Source organism: Physeter macrocephalus, chromosome 11 (genome assembly GCF_002837175.3).
Source record: "Physeter macrocephalus isolate SW-GA chromosome 11, ASM283717v5, whole genome shotgun sequence".
NCBI lineage: Eukaryota > Metazoa > Chordata > Mammalia > Artiodactyla > Physeteridae > Physeter > Physeter macrocephalus.
In genome coordinates, this window is record NC_041224.1 from 95,264,837 (window position 1) to 95,284,109 (window position 19,273).

The 19,273-nt window shown below is 44.1% G+C and overlaps 3 protein-coding genes across 6 annotated transcripts in view; 1 reads left to right on the top strand and 2 right to left on the bottom strand.

Moving 5' to 3' along the window:
* Nucleotides 1-2,159, bottom strand: part of TUBGCP4 (tubulin gamma complex component 4) — a 46,863-nt gene extending 44,704 nt beyond the window's left edge. The window contains exon 1 of the mRNA XM_024133746.3: nucleotides 1,837-2,159. Coding sequence (XP_023989514.1) covers nucleotides 1,837-1,914 — 78 coding nt within the window. The 5' untranslated portion in view covers nucleotides 1,915-2,159. The remainder of the gene's footprint in view (nucleotides 1-1,836) is intronic.
* Nucleotides 2,160-2,226: 67 nt separating this feature from the next.
* Nucleotides 2,227-13,977, top strand: ZSCAN29 (zinc finger and SCAN domain containing 29). 4 transcript variants are annotated; one of them, XM_007124094.4, is made up of 6 exons: nucleotides 2,227-2,724; nucleotides 3,199-3,636; nucleotides 4,122-4,326; nucleotides 6,311-7,006; nucleotides 9,251-9,718; nucleotides 11,157-13,977. In XM_007124094.4, exons 2-6 carry the CDS (start codon nucleotides 3,322-3,324, stop codon nucleotides 12,023-12,025), a joined length of 2,553 nt encoding a protein of 850 aa, XP_007124156.1. In that variant the 5' UTR covers nucleotides 2,227-2,724; nucleotides 3,199-3,321; the 3' UTR covers nucleotides 12,026-13,977. The 4 variants fall into 4 exon arrangements, with proteins under 4 accessions (XP_007124156.1, XP_028351210.1, XP_007124155.1 ...); XM_028495409.2 differs by having other exon boundaries at nucleotides 2,227-2,717; XM_007124093.4 differs by having other exon boundaries at nucleotides 2,227-2,655.
* A 1,133-nt stretch (nucleotides 13,978-15,110) lies between these two features.
* The window catches only part of MAPDA (N6-Methyl-AMP deaminase), a 24,779-nt gene continuing 20,616 nt past the window's right edge, over nucleotides 15,111-19,273 (bottom strand). Inside the window, exons 11-12 of the mRNA XM_055088280.1 lie at nucleotides 17,265-17,365; nucleotides 15,111-16,723 (exon numbers count right to left, since the gene is read on the bottom strand). Coding sequence (XP_054944255.1) covers nucleotides 16,529-16,723; nucleotides 17,265-17,365 — 296 coding nt within the window. The 3' untranslated portion in view covers nucleotides 15,111-16,528. The remainder of the gene's footprint in view (nucleotides 16,724-17,264; nucleotides 17,366-19,273) is intronic.

Below are 19,273 nucleotides of genomic sequence, written 5' to 3' on the forward strand. Positions count from 1 at the left end.
CACTATGGAGAACAGTATGGAGGTTCCTTAAAGAACTAAAAATAGAATTACCATATGACCCAGCAATCCCACTACTGGGCATATACCCAGAGAAAACCCTAATTCAAAAAGACACATGCACCCCAATGTTCATTGCAGCACTATTTATAATAGCCAGGTTATGGAAGCAACCTAAATGCCCATGGACAGACGAATGGATAAAGAAGTTGTGGTACATATATACAATGGAATATTACTCAGCCATAAAAAGGAACGAAATTGGGTCATTTGCTGAGATGTGGATGGATCTAGAGAGTGTCATACAGACTGAAGTAAGTCAGAAACAGAAAATCAAATATCGTATATTAACGCATATATGTGGAACCTAGAAAAATGGTACAGATGAACTGGTTTGCAGGGCAGAAATTGAGACACAGATGTAGAGAACAAACGTAGTGACACCAAGCGGGGAAAGCGGTGGGGGGTGGTGGTGGTAGTGTGATGAATTGGGCGATTGCGATTGACATGTATACACTGATGTGTATAAAATTGATGACTAACAAGAACCTGCTGTATAAAAAAAATATATATTATTCAAGTCATCCAATGATGGAATGACCCAGTTGATTGTATGACTGATTTGACCAATAACAGAGTGATGTAACAAAAAAAATAAAAATTAAATAAAAATTTAAAAAAGATATAGTTTGAAAGTAAAAGGAAGGAAAAGGACATACCATACAGTAAACATAAAAATCTGTTTTTCTGTCAGGCTTGGCTATGTTACTATCAGACAAAGTAGATCTCAAGAAAAGGAGTATTACCAAAGATAAAAATAAGGCTCAACAAAATTTTGAAAATTTGAAATCTGACAGAGCTTGTTCTCTGACTATAATGCAATTAAATTAGAAATCATTAATATATCTAGAAAAACCCCTCCAAACACTTGGAAATTAAACAATACAAATCTAAATAACCCATCAGTCAAAATATAAGAAAATAAAATAACAAAGGCATGGATTTGAATTTCTGCTTCATCACTTACTAGCTTTGACTTTCACAAGGAGCTTAACTTCACTTTGTCTCAGTTTTCTCATCTTTAAATCTAAGTAAACTGGTTAAAATCACTCCTAAATCTTAAAATATATCAGATTTGTATTTTGTTTCAATCCCACCACCAATAACGAATGCAGATTATTTTCAATGGTAATAACAGCAATAAACTCTATATATACAGAGGACACTATTATTTTTAAAATACCCTTTAGATGTGGAAAGATGTTCAACATCCCTACTTATTAGAGAAATGCAAATCAAAACTACAGTGACATACCACTTACACCAGTCACAATGGCCATCATTAAAAAGTCTACAAAAAAAAAAAAAAAAACTGGGTTCAAGACCAAGTTTGCTAATCGCTTCGTGATCCCTGACACCAGGAGTTAATCTCTGAAATGGAGATAGGTGGTTGTGAACATTAAATGAGATAAAGCATATAGCACATAGCCCTTCCCCCTCACACATTCCTGGTTACATGAAGGCCCCCCTCCAAATTCTCCTAGTGCAGAAATTTCCCGGGCGAGGAGTAATAAGGGAAACACTCTCACTTCTTCGTCCAACAAAACTGGCTGAACCCTTATTGTGTGTCAGGCACTATGTATTTGGACTCGCTTTCAAAACTCAGTTTAAAAGCACATACAATTACTGAGCCCTTCGGTTACCTGCCCAGGATCAAGCCCCCCACTCCTCGGCCCCTGCAAGCCCCGCCTTCTCGGTCCCTCAGACTCCTCCCCTTGGCACTAGCTCGCTCCACCCATTCCGCTCTTGCTAGTTCCCGCTCTCTGAGGCGGACGGTACCTGCAGGCCACTCCGCTTGTTCCAGGTGAAAATGGACCCTGGATACCCGCTCAGAGCCAAGAGCAGTTCGTGGATCATTCCCACGGCGGACCTCGAGTCCCTATATCCGTCGCACCCTCCTCCAGAGCCTCACCAGACGACCAAAGAGGCGAGCGCTCCCTCCTCTACACGCGCACAGGATCCCGGGACGGGAAGTTCCTCCTGACTGTACCCGCCGAGACTACTGCTGAGGAGAGCTGACGGGAAGCCGGGAAGGGGTCGGCGCGCCGCGTCCCGGAAGTGAGCCGCGCTCGCCTGGGCCTACTCGCTGGCTTTAGCGGGTGCTCCGCAGGAGTCGCGGGAGCTTCCCTTGCGCATGCGCCTCCAGCGCCCGGGTCACCCGCTCGGACTTCCGGTTTGGGAGCTGGACTGGAAGGCTGGAGAACCTGGGCTGGAGCCCTACCCCGAGTGGGTGAGGCTAGCCCGCAGTCAGAAATGCGAGTGGGTTGAGCGACAGCCCGAGAGGGAGAAGCTCCCAGGGGTGGGTCGAAGGGTGCTCTCAGGGCGCTTAGCCCGGTCGGAGGCCTCTGGAGGGGCTCACGACGGCTTTCGAGAGTGACCTGGCCGGAGGGAGAGAAGACAAAGAGGCCGGAACCCCGCACCCGCGAACCTTGCAACCCTCGGAGCGCCTGGCCAGCACCCGAGCTCGTCCTCAGGAGACCCATGACTACTGCCCCTTCGGACTCCCACTCTCCATCAACTCAGTGGGACTCTCCCCAAGCCCACCCGGCCCTCGCTTCAGGAGCCCAAACCAACTTCTCTCAATGCGCGAGGTTTCCAGTCAGTAGTTCCCGGCTATTTACTGAGCGGTTACTTCTGCTGTGAGGGAGAACAAAGACCCAGTATTCAGTACTTGATTTTTGTTTGGGGTGGGAATTGGTAGTGGTGGAGTTCGAGGGGCCGGGGCGGACGGAGAGGGCCCGGGGAAGGACGGCGGAGGTACTGGGGGAGATCAGCTGCGACCCGCTGGACAGAGGCTTTTTGTTGCCTTCAGCAGGATGGTGACATGCCTTTAGAACCTCTCGAGCTCCCATATGGTTCGAACACAGTATGCTACACTGGTCGGGGGAGCTCAATGGGTCAGATTTGGGGGAGGTGGAAGAGGAACAGACAGTACTTTCTATTCTTTGCTGCTTACCCGGGCTGCCCTGGAAGTCGCCCAGAAATGCAGCTTTTGCATAGTCTCTCACCTTCATGCTCAGTTTTGGCTTGCTGTCCTTAAGTTGGTGCTACGTGGAGCATCTGGGAAGTCAGGCCAGCTCTGGCAAGACTTTAGACATATGAGTATATTCTTTCTGATAGTGCCATCTCTCTCTACCTTAGGAGGAAACTCTTCTTACAGAGAGAGACTCATCTGCAGGTGATTCTCCAAGGACATGAGAAGATGGGTGTAAGCCCTGGAACCTAGACCCTTAAGTGGAGGGAAGCTGCTTTCTGCTGTGAACGATGGCCAAACCCACCCTGAGAGGGAATGGCACTAACTCTGAGACCTTCCGACAGCGCTTCAGGAGATTTCATTACCAGGAGGTAGCTGGGCCCCGGGAAGCTTTCAGCCAACTCTGGGAACTTTGCTGTCGGTGGCTAAGGCCGGAGGTGCGCACCAAGGAGCAGATTGTAGAATTGTTGGTGCTAGAGCAGTTCCTGACCGTCTTACCTGGGGAGATCCAGAAATGGGTACAAAAGCAATGTCCAGAAAGTGGAGAGGAGGCAGTGGCTCTGGTGGAAGAATTAGAAAGAGAGCCTGGAAGACCTGGACGTTCGGTGAGCAGGGTGGGGGTATTCAGAAGTGTGTGACTGGGCAGGGGCAGGATAAAAGGCCAAATTAAGGCACAGTCAGATTTAAAGTGGGGCACAGTCTCCCTTGGTGATGCTTATACTTCTGGTCCTTTAACAGGTAACTTTTTCAGATAGAACTTATTGGGAGATGCTACCTTGGTGTACCTTTGCTAGGCATCATAACGAGTTATTCATAGTTTCATAGTTTTTTACTTAATAGGGAAGAAAGGGGAGTTATTTTTTAGCCTGGAGTCGGGTTTACTATTTTGATCTTTTTCTTTTGTAGTTCCAGCTGCTCTAAGCTAACAGTAATGGACTAAGAAATAGACCCTTGTTCACTATTAACCACCCCCCGCCCCAACCCTAGCCATGTCCCCAAAGGATGATTTCTTTTGGGGTAATAAATAATCTCCTCTGGGAATACCCCTCATTATGACCTTGCAGTGACAATTCATGGGGGTTGTTTCTAGGTCACAGTCTCTGTGAAGGGGCAGGAAGTGCGCTTGGAGAAGATGACACCCCTGAAATCATCACGAGAGTTATTAAGTGTTCGGCAGGAGTCAGTGGAACCCCAGCCCAGGGGTGTACCCAAGAAAGAGAGGGCAAGAAACCCAGACCTGGGACCACAGGAGCAGATGAACCCAAAGGAGAAGCTCAGACCTTTTCAAAGGAGCGGTGAGGAGTAGATTTATATGGGAAGATAGGATGCCATTCTAAATTGGGAAGTAGGGTTGGGAGTAGTGAGTGGGAAAGGGATTTCAGGAATGAGTGGAAATAGAGTATGCAGTTGTTGGGGACCTCCTGAAGGCATATAGGTTAGCTCTCTGCTGCAATTCTTATATTTCCTCTTTTGATAAGTCTGCCAGAGGATGGCTCCCTAGTTTTTCCAGAACTTGGAATTTCTTTCCTCCTGGTAATGATGACACTACGTCAGTATTTTCTAGATAAAAATTCTTTTCTATACTTGAAAGCACATTTTCCTTTTAGTCATTTTCTTTCTCCATATTAAACTATATTTGTTTCTTTCTGCTTTTCCCCAGAAGCTCCATTCTTCAGACCTACTGAGTTTTTGTTACTCTCCCTTGGAAACTTTTAAGTTCTCCAAATAGCATGTTAATTGTGGAGAATTAAATTATATATATTATTCCAGTGAGCGTCTGGTAGGTAGAGGCAGAGTAAGAATTTTACTTCAGAATTTCACTACACTTTCTTTCCGTATAACTCAACTGATGATTGTCGTTCACTTGATACTCCCTGGTCTCTTAGAGCTTTCCCCATTGTCTTTGTGCCTAGTTCTTATTCTTAAACGATTTTGTGGAACTTGTTTTCTTCTTTGTACTCTGCAGGACTCCATTTTGTGTGTTTTTTTCTTTGATCACTTCTTTAACTTGTTGAGGTTGTTTTGAATTCTGATCTTATCATCCAAGATGCTAGCCTTCTCAGCCAGTCTGGTAGTGGTCTCTGTTTAGTCATCCAGATGCAATCCCTCAACTGCACACACAGACTTGCAGAATTAATCAGTTTTGAACACCTACCATGTGCTCAACCCCTTGCAGGGTACTCTGCAATGAGAAAAGGTGCCTATCCTCAAAAAGCCTATAATATGATTGAGAACACAAAAGTGAACATAAATATGTGCTGAACTGAACTGTCTTGAAACAATGCCAAACAATGACTTGTTACTCAATTGTGTGAGTACAGTAGGGGTTTGGCAGAGTGGGAGACGAGGGAGGGCTGTAGGGAAGGCTTCATGGGGGCACTGATGGGTTAAATTTCGATAGAAGGGAGGGAGTTAAAGGAAAGGCACAGAGTGGTGAATAAACTTGTGCTGTGTTCTGGAGAGAGGAGTCTGCTTTGAACGGGCCATGCCTGGTAACCACTCAGGTTAAGGTTTGACAATACAAATAGCATGTGAGCTGAGGAAGCAAGAGCCTGGAGTTAGGTAGGACAGTGACTGCTGCAGTTACCCAGGTGTGAGAAGGTAAGGGGGTCTAGACTTGGATGGTGGCAGTAGTAATAAAGGATATACTAAGGGAAAAACCTTTAGAACTTTGTGACTCAGTGTGAAGGAAATGGAAGAGTTGAAGACAGTCTCCCCCTTGAAATCACTCTGAGTTTAATTCTCTGGCCCCAAGTAGAGAACTACAGCTGATCCTTGAACAACGTGAGTTTGAACTGTGTGGGTCCACTTATACATGGATATTTTTCAATAGTAATTACTACAGTACTGTGGTTGGGTAAGTCTGCAGATGTGGAGGAACCGTGGATCCAGAGGGCCTGCTACGAGCTGTACTTGGATTAACCCCCACGTTGGTCAGCTATGTAGGAGGCAGGAGATGACTGTTTCCAGCAGTGCAGGACCTGCCTACAAGTGGTTAGGAGAGCTAGGGAGCGACTTGGAACAGAATTATCTGCTCTGAACACACAACAGAACGTTTTCCTCTCTTGTCACCCTGCTCTGGAAAATAAAATATTTTCATTTTTTGAGGTTTCATGTATTTTTCCCCCACTTTCTTCAACCCATTGAACTTACTGAAAATATTTTCTTAGATACTTTACTTTATAAGCCTCTTGGATAAAAAAGGCAGGTCTGAACTCAGAGATGTTTTTTATGATCAGTCCAAACTATGATATCCTTTGTTTGCTTCCCTGCAAGCAGGATTTCCATTTCCTAAATCCAGTGTGGTCTCCAAGTTGGAGCAAGGAGAGCCATGGATCCCAGATCTGGGCTCCAAGGAGAAGGAACTCCCAAGAGGCAGTCACACAGGAGACAAACGAATGCATGCTGATCTGTTACCATCCAGGAGAGAGAGAAGAAGCTGGGTGGAACAGGATCACTGGGGCTTTGAGGATGAGAAGGTGGCAGGTGTGCACTGGGGCTATGAAGAGACCAGAACTCTCCTTGCAATTCTCAGTCAAACTGAGTTTTACGAGGCTCTCCGAAACTGTCATCGAAACAGCCAAGTGTATGGGGCTGTGGCTGAGCGGCTCCGGGAGTATGGGTTCCTCCGGACCCTGGAGCAGTGTAGGACCAAGTTCAAAGGTCTTCAGAAGAGCTATCGGAAAGTCAAGAGTGGCCACCCACCTGAGACCTGCCCCTTCTTTGAAGAGATGGAAGCCCTGATGAGTGCCCAGGTCATTGCCCTGCCCAGTAATGGGCTGGAGGAGGCAGCCTCTCACTCTGGCCTGGTGGGCAGTGATGGTGAGACTGAGGAGCCAGAGCAACAGGACTGGCAGCATAAGGAGGGAGAAGATGCCATGGCTGAAGAGTCTGACAATGAGGAAGTGGGCCAGGAGGCCACCCCCCAGGACCCCGACAACTCCACCACACCTGTCCTTTTCCGAAGCCCAAGTGGTAAGCTTTTCTTCTTGGGGTTTTAGGATTAGACTGAGGAGTTATGAGGCTGGATGTGGAGTCAGGAAGCTTAATGTCACCTGCCAGCTTTGTCACTTAGAGAACAGAGGCACTTCTCAATTGTGTATTTCATTCTTTTGTGGGAAAATCAGTGAGCTAATAGTAGAGAATAATTTTAGATATTTTAAAGAAATACACTTAGAGAATTCAAGGGACTCCTGAAAAGGAGTATCATTCCTTCCACTTCTTTCTTAAAATATTTTTTCCTGATTATAAAATCACTGAAGGCTGAGAAAAACTTGGTACTGTATTATCTTTAAGGAGAACTAATATTTGTTGAGCATCTTATATGAACTGGTGTTTTATCTTTACTTCTCCAAACTCAAGGTCAGTTTATTATATGTTCCTTTTTACTTAGAAGAGCATAGTGAAGGACTGCCCAAAGTTGGGGAAACATTTTGTTTCCTCTGTGAGATCTGCAACACACATTGGCATTTTAATAGGACTAAGAAGTCTTGCAGCAAGAAACCTTGCTTAACACTGCTGAAATATTATTTGCCTATGGAACCATTTTAAAATATCACTTATTACTGTTGATGTAATTTGTACAACCATGTTGCTATGGGAGGAGCACCAAGTATGAATCAGGAGACTTCGTTTCTAACCCTGACCACTAATCAGCTGGGTGACCTCGCACAGCTGTCTGACCATTTCACAGTTTGCGTCCTCAACTGTAAAATGTGGCACAGCAGTAGGACTACTCCAGAGTTGCAGTTCCACTGGGAACAGTTATGTTTCCCTTCCATGTTTTATTATATGTGTTGTTACTTTTGTTCTGTTCTAGTCTTCTTCTGTCTTGTTTTCTTTTCCTTTTTAAAATAAATTTATTTATTTATTTTTGGCTGCATTGGGTCTTCGTTGCTGCACGTGGGCTTTCTTTAGTTGCGTCGAGTGGGGGCTAGTCTTCATTGCGGTGGCTTCTTGTTATGGAGCACGGGCTCTAGGCACGTGGGCTTCAGTAGTTGTGGCACACAGGCTCAGTAGTTGTGGCGCACAGGCTTAGTTGCTCCACGGCATGTGGGATCTTCCTGGACCAGGGCTCAAACCCATGTCTCCTGCATTGGCAGGCAGATTCTTAACCATTGCACCACCAGGGAAACCCCTCCTTTTCCTTTTTTAAAAAAATTTTTGGGATTTCCCTGGTGGTCCAGTGATTGGGACTCTGAGCTTCCACTGCAGGGGGCATGGGTTCTATCCCTGGTCTAGGAACTAAGATCCTGCATGCTGCATGGCCTAAATTTAAAAAAAAAATTTTTTTTCCCCGTTTTGTCACTGGAATAAATTTCGGTAAATCACAAACATGGCACATGTGCTAGCTGCTTCACTTGCAGTGACTGGAGGGTAATGGAAGCAATGTAATCTCCAGCTAGCTCTCAAGTGGGAGGAAGGCTCTTAGAATCTCCCTTCCCTCTCCTTTGGGTACCTTCAGGGAGCAGAGCCTGTAGTCATCCTGAAGAAGTACTGCCCAAGTTGGGGTGGCCTGCAGCATTAGCAGAGTTCAGGCCAGAAGATGCTATCTGCTCTGCTTCCTTCCTCTTTCTGGCTCTGCTCCTCCTTCGCTCCTAAGAAGGTGCATGACTACAGATTCTTATCTTGTACCTTCAGGTCTTTGCTGTTGCTGGGCTGGCTTTTTTTTGAGATTGTGGCAAGTGAAGAAGGGCCGTAAAAGGGATTGGATTAAGCAGCAGTGTGATTCTGAAAGAGACTCTTCCTTGGGATTTTGAGTCATTCTATGGGAAACTTAATTCATAAGGAAGTAGGACTGGTAGAAAAAGATTGATCAGAGAATTTAGGGATGGCTTATGGCTGACAGTGACTGATTGTGGGTCTTCTTCCCCATACCAGTTATTTTCTAATTAGGATCAGAATTCCAGAACTACTGGAAGAATGGGGAAATGCATTCTGTACACCTGCCTCAGTGTACATAATGATTGTTACAGTGATAAGGTGGAAAGGCCTCTTTTGAACAGAATGTAGGAATAAAGGTCTCTGTGAAATTGATATAGGATATAGAGAAGCAGAACATTCTGAGTTTGTATTGATTTTGGAAACATGAGGTGTTTTTACTTTTTCACCTAGGAACCCGAGCTTAGGTGATTTTTCATGATGCAGATGATAGGACTGAGGAATTGAGACTATAAAGCCCTGGATTAAGTGGTGCTGAAATTTCTCTTCTGGTGGCAGGTGTACACTGGGGCTATGAAGAGACAAAGACCTACCTTGCAATTCTTAGTGAGACTCAGTTTTATGAAGCCCTCCAGAACTGCCACCGCAACAGCCAGTTGTATGGAGCAGTGGCTGAGCGCTTATGGGAATATGGCTTCCTTAGGACACCAGAGCAGTGTCGGACCAAGTTTAAAAGCCTCCACACCAGCTATCGGAAGGTCAAGAATGGCCAAGCACCAGAGACCTGTCCCTTCTTTGAAGAGATGGATGCTTTGGTGAGTGCCCGGGGTGCTGCCCTGCCCAGTGATGGCCGGGAAGAGGAGGCAGCCTTGTGTCCCACCCAGGAGACCAGTGAGGCCGAAGCCCAGAAGCGAGCTGAGGAAGCAGATGAGGCCATAGAAGAAGATTCTGAAGATGATGAAGAGGATACCGAGGTACCCCCAGAGGCTATGACCCGTGCTCCAGTCTTATTTCAGAGCCCCAGTGGTAAGATCCTTTTACTTCTTAATGTAGAAATAGCAAATAGAGGGAAGGCAGTGGGATTTAGGAGAAAAATCATGAGATTGAAGACCAGAAGTAGCCTCTACACCCAGCTCTCATGGATTCTTATTGTGACCACCTTCTCTCTTCTCCATGTTTCCTGTCTATTATAAAGCAGCTAGTTTATATCCCCTATTCACTTGACCTGCCTCCTCACACTACAGCATCAATCTGAGATGGCTGCAGACTTTGTAAATTAGCCATCATCTGCATGTGACCTGCTAGGTTACTAGGCAGTTTACCTAGCAGGGAATCTGAAAGCCTACATTTCCCAAGTAGCATGTCATATACCCATAGATGGATGAAGTTGATTTTTTTTTTTTTTTGCAGTATGCGGGCCTCACCGCTGTGGCCTCTCCTGTTGCGGAGCACAGGCTCTGGACGCGCAGGCCCAGCGGCCATGGCCCACGGGCCCAGCCGCTCCACGGCATGTGGGATCCTCCCGGACCAGGGCACAAACCCACGTCCCCTGCATCGGCAGGCGGACTCTCAACCACTACGCCACCAGGGAAGCCCGATGAAGTTGATTTTTAAAGTTCATTCTCATTTGTTTTTTCTAGTTTCAGCTTGTAAACCAGCTGTATGCTTGCTTTATTCACATATATGAAAACCTGATAACCTCTTTCTTCAGACACACTTATGTAAAAGTCTGAGATTTCTGAGGGAACTGATCCTTTGAATCTCAGCTACTGTATAAGAAAAAGAACCCCAAAACTTCATTATGGCTTCCCTCCTTGTGAGAAAAATTATTCTGATTTTGGAGTCACACATATATATGTGAATCTAGACTATGTTGTTTATTAGTTGAGTACCTTAGAGTAAGTTACTTAATCCTGTAAATTCGCTCACATGTTAAGACCTACCTCATAAGGTTGATGTAAATGAAGTACCACAGTGAAGCACCTAACACAGTGCTTGGGTATTTGATAAATAAATTTTCTTTTCCAAAAGTTCTTTATTTATTTTTTTTTCTTTTTTTTTTCTGTACGCGGGCCTCTCACTGTTGTGGCCTCTCCCGTTGCGGAGCACAGGCTCCGGACACGCAGGCTCAGCGGCCGTGGCTCACGGGCCCGGCTGCTCCGCGGCATGTGGGATCTTCCCAGACCGGGGCACGAACCCGGTTCCCCTGCATCGGCAGGCGGATTCTCAACCACTGCGCCACCAGGGAAGCCCCCAAAAGTTCTTTAGATCAGCATTCTTTAAGGTGTTCCACAGAGCATCGATTCCATTAGAGAAGTAAAACATCGGAATTTTAACAGATGGTAGTTATTTGGGATCTAGAGCTCCCTAATTTTTACATTTAATCATCTAATGTGATACTTGCTTTACCCTGGTACATAACAATTGAGAAAACATAACTTTTAAAATTCTATTCTTATGTCAGGTTTTGAGGCTGGATTTGAGAATGAAGAGAATCTAAAACGGGATATTGCTGAGGAAGTACAACTACACAGGACGTTACTTGCAAGGTCTGAGAGGAAAATTCCCCGGCATCTTAATCAAGGTAAAGGCATTGAGAGTGAATGTAGATCAGGAAGACAGTGGGAGAAGACCCCAGGGGAGAGAAGAGGAAAACCAACATTCCCAGAGAGGAGTTTAGGTAAAGTTCTAAGTCATCAGAGACCTTACTTGGGGGAGAGACCCTATAAACATCTCAGATATGGCAAAAGCTTTGGTCCAAACTCCCATCTCATGCATCAGATATCCCCTCAAGTAGAAAATCCATATAAATGTTCTGACTGTGGGAAAAGCTTCAGTCGGAGTGCACGCCTCATTAGACACCGGAGAATCCACACTGGAGAGAAACCTTATAAATGTCTTGACTGTGGGAAAAGCTTCCGTGACAGTTCGAATTTCATCACCCATAGAAGAATCCACACAGGAGAGAAACCATATCAGTGTGGTGAGTGTGGAAAACGCTTCAACCAGAGCTCAAGCCTTATCATTCACCAGAGAACCCACACAGGAGAAAAGCCCTATCAGTGTGAAGAGTGTGGGAAAAGCTTCAATAACAGTTCTCATTTTAGTGCGCATCGAAGGATACATACAGGAGAGAGACCCCATGTGTGTCCTGACTGTGGAAAGAGTTTCAGTAAGAGTTCTGACTTACGTGCACACCACAGAACCCACACAGGAGAGAAACCCTATGGGTGTCATGACTGTGGCAAGTGCTTCAGTAAAAGCTCTGCTCTTAATAAGCACCGAGAGATCCACACACGAGAAAAACTTCTCTCACAGCCAGCCCCTAAGTAAGCCCCTGAGGATCTATGAAGAAAACAGTCTCATTACATGTATTGAAATTGTTTAGAAAAGTCCTCCAATAGTGAGATCCATCTCCTAATCTGTGCCTGACTAGTTTAGGAAATAATACTCTAGAATTTACCCCACTGTTTATTCCTATGTTTCTCCTGGATCTAGAGTCAAATTCCCAAAGCATCTTAAGAATGAAAGGAAGATTTCATTCCCTCTCCTTGCCTTTATTGACGGTAACACCTTTCCCTCTCAGTGCCTATGTTGTTCCCTTAATAGGACACAGTAATAGATCCTGTGAGTTTGACGTGCACCCTTTACTCATCCTGTTATAAACTGCATTTCAACTAGAAAAACCCATCACAGCAGCATTTCATGGAGAAGTACTGAGAATTCTCATTGAATGGGTGTAGCTCTTTATATAGCAATGGAAATGCAAAAAAGAATGAGTTTTCCTGCTCACTTAACCCTGTGCTCAGAATGACATATTTGTCACGCACACTCTTACTTTACCTTAAAGAAGGAGAGTTTAAGTGTCCAATTTGGTTCTGACCTATAAGTCATTTTGTCAAGAACCTAGGTGTGCTATATGGGGAAACAATGTAAACCTCGTATAAATATTGAGGTGTGAACCCTGGATTTCTTAGTTTCTTCCAAGCCCTAGAAGATTTGGAATAGAAAAATACTGTGTTTACAGCGTCTGGTGTGATTTTTTTTTTTTCTGGTCCATCTCATCTGAATTTCATGTGTCCCTTGTGGTTCAGAAGCTTAAAGAGCAAGCCAGTTGGATGCGGTGATAGGGAAAGCAGTTAGAACTGCCAAGGGGGAATTGTCCGTATTCCACACACTCTAAACACCTGGGCTAGTGTCATTCAGCCTGTGGACATAATACTGACCTGCAATGCGCAGAGGCCACTTGCCACATTCCCACAGACTGGGAAAACAGACCACTTTGTGCCAACAACTCTTTACCCTAATGGTAAGGAGGACAGATTATCTTTGGTCAGTGGAGTTGACAATACTTACACACACACACACACACACACACATGCACACATAGTCAACTGTATACATCTACTTTTAAAAGCAGCTCTTCAAATGCAAGTGTAATTCTGATCTTTATGATCAAATAGTATTGAATTAATTGCCCACATGTTCATAGCAGTATGATGAGCAGGTACAGCACAAGTTAAACAGACCCTGTCCTCTTTCTTACAACCTAAAACAGATGACACTGACATGGACAAATTTGACATGTCCGTATTTGACATGGACAAATAGCTGCAACAGTTTTAGAGAAATCTAGAAAGCTAGGTAGTAACACTATGCATAAAACTTAAGGTCTAATGCATTAGAGTTTGGAAAAAATTTGAGAGGTATTTTCTTCTCTTTAATCAGGAAGGCTTCATGAAGCAGGAAGTGCTCAGAGGGAAGGTTACTGGGTGGGATGAACTTTCCAAAACTCATTGCAAAACTGAGTGCTGAATGGGTGAAAAATGGGAAAACTGGGGAGCAAGGGAGCAGAGGGCAAAGGACAGACTGTAAGGAAGGTTAGATAAAGCTTGGAGTAGCACAAAATTGGAGGGGTAGCAAGATATGGGCCATGCAGAAGGCAGAGAGGGACTCGCCTCAGCTAAAACATGGAGTGCCAGACAGATCAGGAGATGGGCTCCCATCCTCCAGAGTAAATCAGGTACTGTGCTGTGCTTACTGACAAGGAAACAGCTGACTGGCGCTGGGGAAGAAGGGTGAGAGTCTTAGGGGACTAGCTCCTATGGGAGACGAAGGTCAAAAACCAGTATCTTAAGAAGATACTTCAATGGGCAGTTCAGAGGAAAGAGGAACGTGAGTGATGGCCAAGGCCTGGAATAAGTAGCTGCATCATTAGTCACATTGAATGAGTTGGGATGGGAATGAGATCTGAGAGAGAAGTGGGGAGGTAGAATTTTCTAAAATCCATAGCTTACTGTGGTAGATGAAAGGTTAATTAGGGTTCTGGTGCTGAGGGAATTTCCTAATTCCTAACTCTTAACGAACTAAGGGGAGATGGTGTCTCAATTATGTTGCCTAAGCAGACAGGAAGATATAAGAAACACGAGTCTAAAGCAATGCCTCGGGATCTGAGATAGTTTAGGAAGTGTGCTATAGTGTTTTTTAAAAAATGAGAGATCATTGTCTTCAGTATATCTATGTATAGTCTTGTGGGAAAAGCACTGGTTGTGGTACCAACAGATACAAATTCTGGTTCCAGATGTCTTATGTGTAAGTCAGCCTGCCTCCATTTCCCTTTCTGTAAAGCAGAACAGTGTTTACACCTTAATCTGCCTCTCAGGGATACCATGTTAATAAAAATTCTATCTATAAAATGCCCAGTGGTTCTCTAGGTGTTTTTTTTTTAAAATGTATATATGCAAATTATGATTACACTGTTGCTGGTAGGAAAAGATAAATCTTTACCTGCTTTTTCTGGCTGCCTGTGTGGGGTTACTACAAGTATGCCTGTCTGAATCTTTATGTTCTAGGCTGAAAAACAAATTAGAATGTGGTAAAATAGAAACGAAAATCTTTCCTTAGTATCTGTATCCATATCCATCGGGACCCATCATAACTGGGCATGGAGAATGAGTCAATTTTAAAAGACCCAGGACCAGCCCTCCAACCTCCAGATGAAGAGAATGTGCAAAAGGAATAGGGCAAGAAAACTATAATTCAAAGAGTCATGTACCACAATGTTCATGCAGCTCTATTTACAATAGCCAGGACATGGAAGCAACCTAAGTGTCCATTGACAGATGAATGGATAAAGAAGATGTGGTACATATATACAATGGAATATTACTCAGCCATAAAAAGAAACGAAATTGAGTTATTTGTAGTGAGGTGGATGGACCTAGAGTCTGTCATACAGAGTGAAGTAAGTCAGAAAGAGAAAAAAAAATACCATATGCTAACACATATATATGGAATCTAAAAAAAAAAAAAATTAGTTCTGAAGAACTTAGGGGTAGGACAGGAATAAAGACACAGATGTAGAGAATGGACTTGAGGACATGGGGAGGGGGAAGGGTACACCTAGAGGGGTGGGATAGGGAGGGTGGGAGGGAGACGCAAGAGGGAGGGGATACGGGGATATATGTATATGTATAGCTGATTCACTTTGTTATACAGCAGAAACTAACACACCATTGTAAAGCAATTATACTCCAATAAAGATGTTAAAAAAAAAAAAAAAAAAAAGGAATAGGGCAAAGGCAAAACTCTTACCAGGGAAAACCCAATTTTATCTCAAACTAGCTCACAAACCATTATCTGCCACCCAATCTGCCACTCGTGAGGATGGAAGAAGCAAGAAATAATACACAGTCTTCAAACATTCTAAGAAAGAGAAACCAAGCCCACTGTTGGGGGAGTAAGAGGATCTATGCACCCCTCCGTTTTAATACTCGTTCAGCCTTTGTAGGGGCAGACTGGATGGAGGAAGCAAGAATATATTAGCAGGAGCTGGACAGTCATATCCGTTCTCATCAATTGTTTCCTTAGTGCTATTATTTCTTTTTATTTTCCCCATGCTGTCATTCTTCCCTTTATTGCTTATTCTCTATGGCCAATGCCACAGAATTTAAAACACACACACACACACACACACACATATACATACATTCATATATACATATACAGAGGGAGAGAGAGAGAGCACTGCCATTTCTCTTTTACTGTAATCTGAGTAAAAGAGAGGCTGTCTTGTCAACTCTGTAGAGAATTATTTTTATGGTAACCAGTTAGGGGAGGGAAGATGAGATATGAACATAAGAATGGATCAATTCTCTCTCCATTATTCGATTCAAAATCTAAAATGTATCTTGACTCCAGGAGGATTAATCATGAGAAGGGCAAAGGCAGATATCAGAAGCTAGCTAGCTTTATCTGTCACTTAGGGTCACCCACCCAAAGGAGATTAACCCTGGCTGCTGGGATTCACAAAAATCCATGGTACGCAGTGTAGCCTGGAGTCCACAGTTCTGGGGACTACTTAAGTGAAGGGAGTCTGATTAAGCACAACAAAATACAGAGCTGTCATCACAAGCTAGATGGCTTAAAGGTTTTGGCGACAATCTGTTTTTCCTTCTCTCTGCACCTTATTTAGACTAGTAATTCCAAAACTTTTCCTGATGAGAACCTACTTTGATTTTCTTGAAGTTTCATGATCACTAATGAAGGACTGTTAAGTCAAAATCACTGCTGGAATGGGGAGTTCAGTGAGCAGCAACTTTCAAGTCCCTTCCTGTAAGCAGCATGGAGGTAAAGCCATGGATGACATCAGAGCCTCCCAGTCAGTTTAAGAGAGACTTACTGGGCATCTGCCATGAGTAAGGTGCTAGTGTTGGAGCCCACGGCACTTGGCTGCTATGCTTCCACGGAGGGAGCAGTGGACAGCTTACTAAGTGGGATACAGCAGGGAGATCTAGGTTGTAATACATACTCAAAAGTAGTTCACCTCATTACAGCTTAAAAATGGAACACTTTTGGCTTCAGATGATTCCACTTCTTCCTCAGATCAGACCTGGTGCTGTCAGAAGCAAAGATGTAGCTGATGGATTCATAAGACAGATCCCACACCTGAGACTGGGTCAAATGAAATGTTTCAGCTGCCAGCTGGTACTCTTGAGAAAGGTGTGTTGCAAAAACACCCTTATCGTCGGTCTGCCAACATAAGCAAGAAAGTTTCAAAATGAACGAGGAAATGATTTTTTAAAAAACAACGGCTTTCATTTAGAGTATTTTCCTATTTACCATGCTTCTTTTAAGAATTTAAACAGGGGCCTATAAATGTATCCATGCACATCTATGACTGAACAGGCTTGTTTATCCTTTTTAAGAACAAAAAATAAAACACCAGGGCAGTGGCTCTCAACCACGGCTGCATGTTTAAATCACCGAGGGAGCTTTTAAAATGTATCTGTGCCCGGGACTCACCCCAGATCAATTAAAGCTGAATCGCAAGGGCTGGGTGCTGGGCATCAGTATTGTTGTTCCCCCAGGTACCGTCCAGGACCTTTCCCGATAGAGCCAAACCAGAGTCACACTGGCCCTTTGCAGCGTCTCAAGCCCCAGTCTTCTCTCATTCCTCCACTTGGGCATCACCCCCAAGGTGTGCAAGGCAGCCAGCTAGGTAGTAAATGTCTGACCTATGGCAACTCAGGGACTAAAGAGGAGCAAAATACCTCACAACAAAACACCTTACACAGATCACGGCAGGATGGACAATGCTGTACCAGAATCCAAAATGATGCTGGTTATAAGATGGAACTGTCTGACTTTTGACGTTCGAGGTCAAACAGAGTTCTAGATGAAGAGGGGAAAGGAAGAAGCCTCTTATTAAAAGCAGATTAGTAGACTCATTCACTGTTCACCAAGTAGATACATGAGAAATCTTTCCAAACTATGCTAATTTTCAGTAGTTCATTATTATACAAAACTGACCTTTTCTTACATGTGAAAATTTGTAGTCCAATGAGTGTAGCTGTGTGGGAACTATGTGCTGCAGCTCATGGCAGGGAATTAACATCCCCTTCACAGCCCTGTGCTTCTCCCTTTCTTTTACCAAAGAAGGAGAGGAAAGAGGGGTGTGATAAGCCAGTCACCATGAAGAAGGCAGGAAGTATCGTGATAGGGGAGAAGGAATCTATGAAGGGTTGCTGCACTTCTTCCTGGTCTTACAGTGGGAGCTAAAGTAAAGGTAACAAAATGGTGGCACTGTCGAGGGTTACAGTATTATAAAAAGCCAAGAGCAGAAATGGACTTCTTCTATGGCTTCAAAGAAAACCTCTAAACTCCTTTACTCAGACAACCATCCATTCACTGCCTGCTGCAAGTCCATCTTAAGAACGACTTCTATGATTATAAAACTCCTGCCTTGAAAAGCTGTGCCCGGCTCCCCAGCCAGAGTAAAATACTTCACTGACTTGATTGATGGCATCTGCTCCCTTGAGTAAGGCGGCAGCAACACAGGGCCACTCAGTCCCAGCAATGGCAAACCCAACCTGCCCCTGCTGAGAGCAGAGCCGGGCCACCACACCAAGTAAGATCACTATGCAAGTGGTTTCCAAGATCCTCTACTTTTGTAGAGGTTAAAAAATTTCCTTAGTAAAAAGAAAAGAAATCTCACCCATTATGAATTGCTGAAAAACTCTACGTTAGTTAAAAAAACACACCCACACAGGTGTTACTGCAAATTGTTAAATTTGTAAGTTCAGTGAATTCATCATTCAGTAAAGAGGTTTTCAGCCAACTGCTTCTTTCCCTCATCAGAAAGGCCTTCCCCAACTATCCAGTCAAAAGTGGTTATCTCATCACTATTCTACCGGCCTGTTTAATTTTCTTCAAAGAACTTAACACTGATATTTTCTTGTGTATTTGCTTACTGTCTCTCTTACCTATGCTAGAATATAAGTTCCTTGAGAAAGAAACATTGTCTGTTTTGTTTACTGCTGTATTCCTAGCAATTTGAACAGTGACTGGAACAGAGTAGGCACTTCATAAGTATTTGCTGTTAAATAAAAATAGCTCCAGGGGGGCTTCCCTGGTGGTCCAGTGGTTAAGAATCTGCCTTCCAATGCAGGGGACGCAGTTGAATCCCTGGTTGGGGAACTAAGTTCCCACATGCCACAGGGCAACTAAACCCATGCACCACAACAAGAGAAGCCCAAAAGCTGCAACGAAGACCCAGCGCAGCCAAAAAAAATAAATAAAAACCCTACAGCTAACATTATACTTAATAGCGACAGACTGAATGCTTTTCCCTAAGATAGGGAACAAGGAGAGACGTCAGCTCTCATCACTCTTATTCTACAAAGTAATGGTGAATAAGTAAGTTCAGCAATGTCACATAACACATGATAAACATAAAAAAATCAACTATTTCTCTATACTAGCAATGAAAAATTAAAAAAATAAATAAAATAAATTAATATTTTTAAAAAAAGCTCCAGGTATACATATGCAGACAAGCAAGTGTGTGATGGTTAACAGACATATAAAAATATACTTGGAGGGCTTCCCTGGTGGCGCAGTGGTTGAGAGTCCACCTGCGGATGCAGGGAACATGGGTTTGTGCCCTGGCCCGGGAAGATTCCACATGCCGCGGAGCGGCTGGACCCGTGAGCCGTGGCCGCTGAGCCTGCGCGTCCGGAGCCTGTGCTCCGCAACAGGAGAGGCCACGACAGTGAGAGGCCCACGTACTGCAAAAAAAAA

Coding starts and splice junctions, on each gene's coding strand:
- ZSCAN29 (XM_007124094.4), top strand. CDS start 3,322: ATGGCCAAACCCACCCTGAGAGGGAATGGCACTAACTCTGAGACCTTC. Junction 4,327..6,310: donor CAGACCTTTTCAAAGGAGCG/GTGAGGAGTAGA, acceptor CCCTGCAAGCAG/GATTTCCATTTCCTAAATCC. Junction 7,007..9,250: donor CCTTTTCCGAAGCCCAAGTG/GTAAGCTTTTCT, acceptor TTCTGGTGGCAG/GTGTACACTGGGGCTATGAA.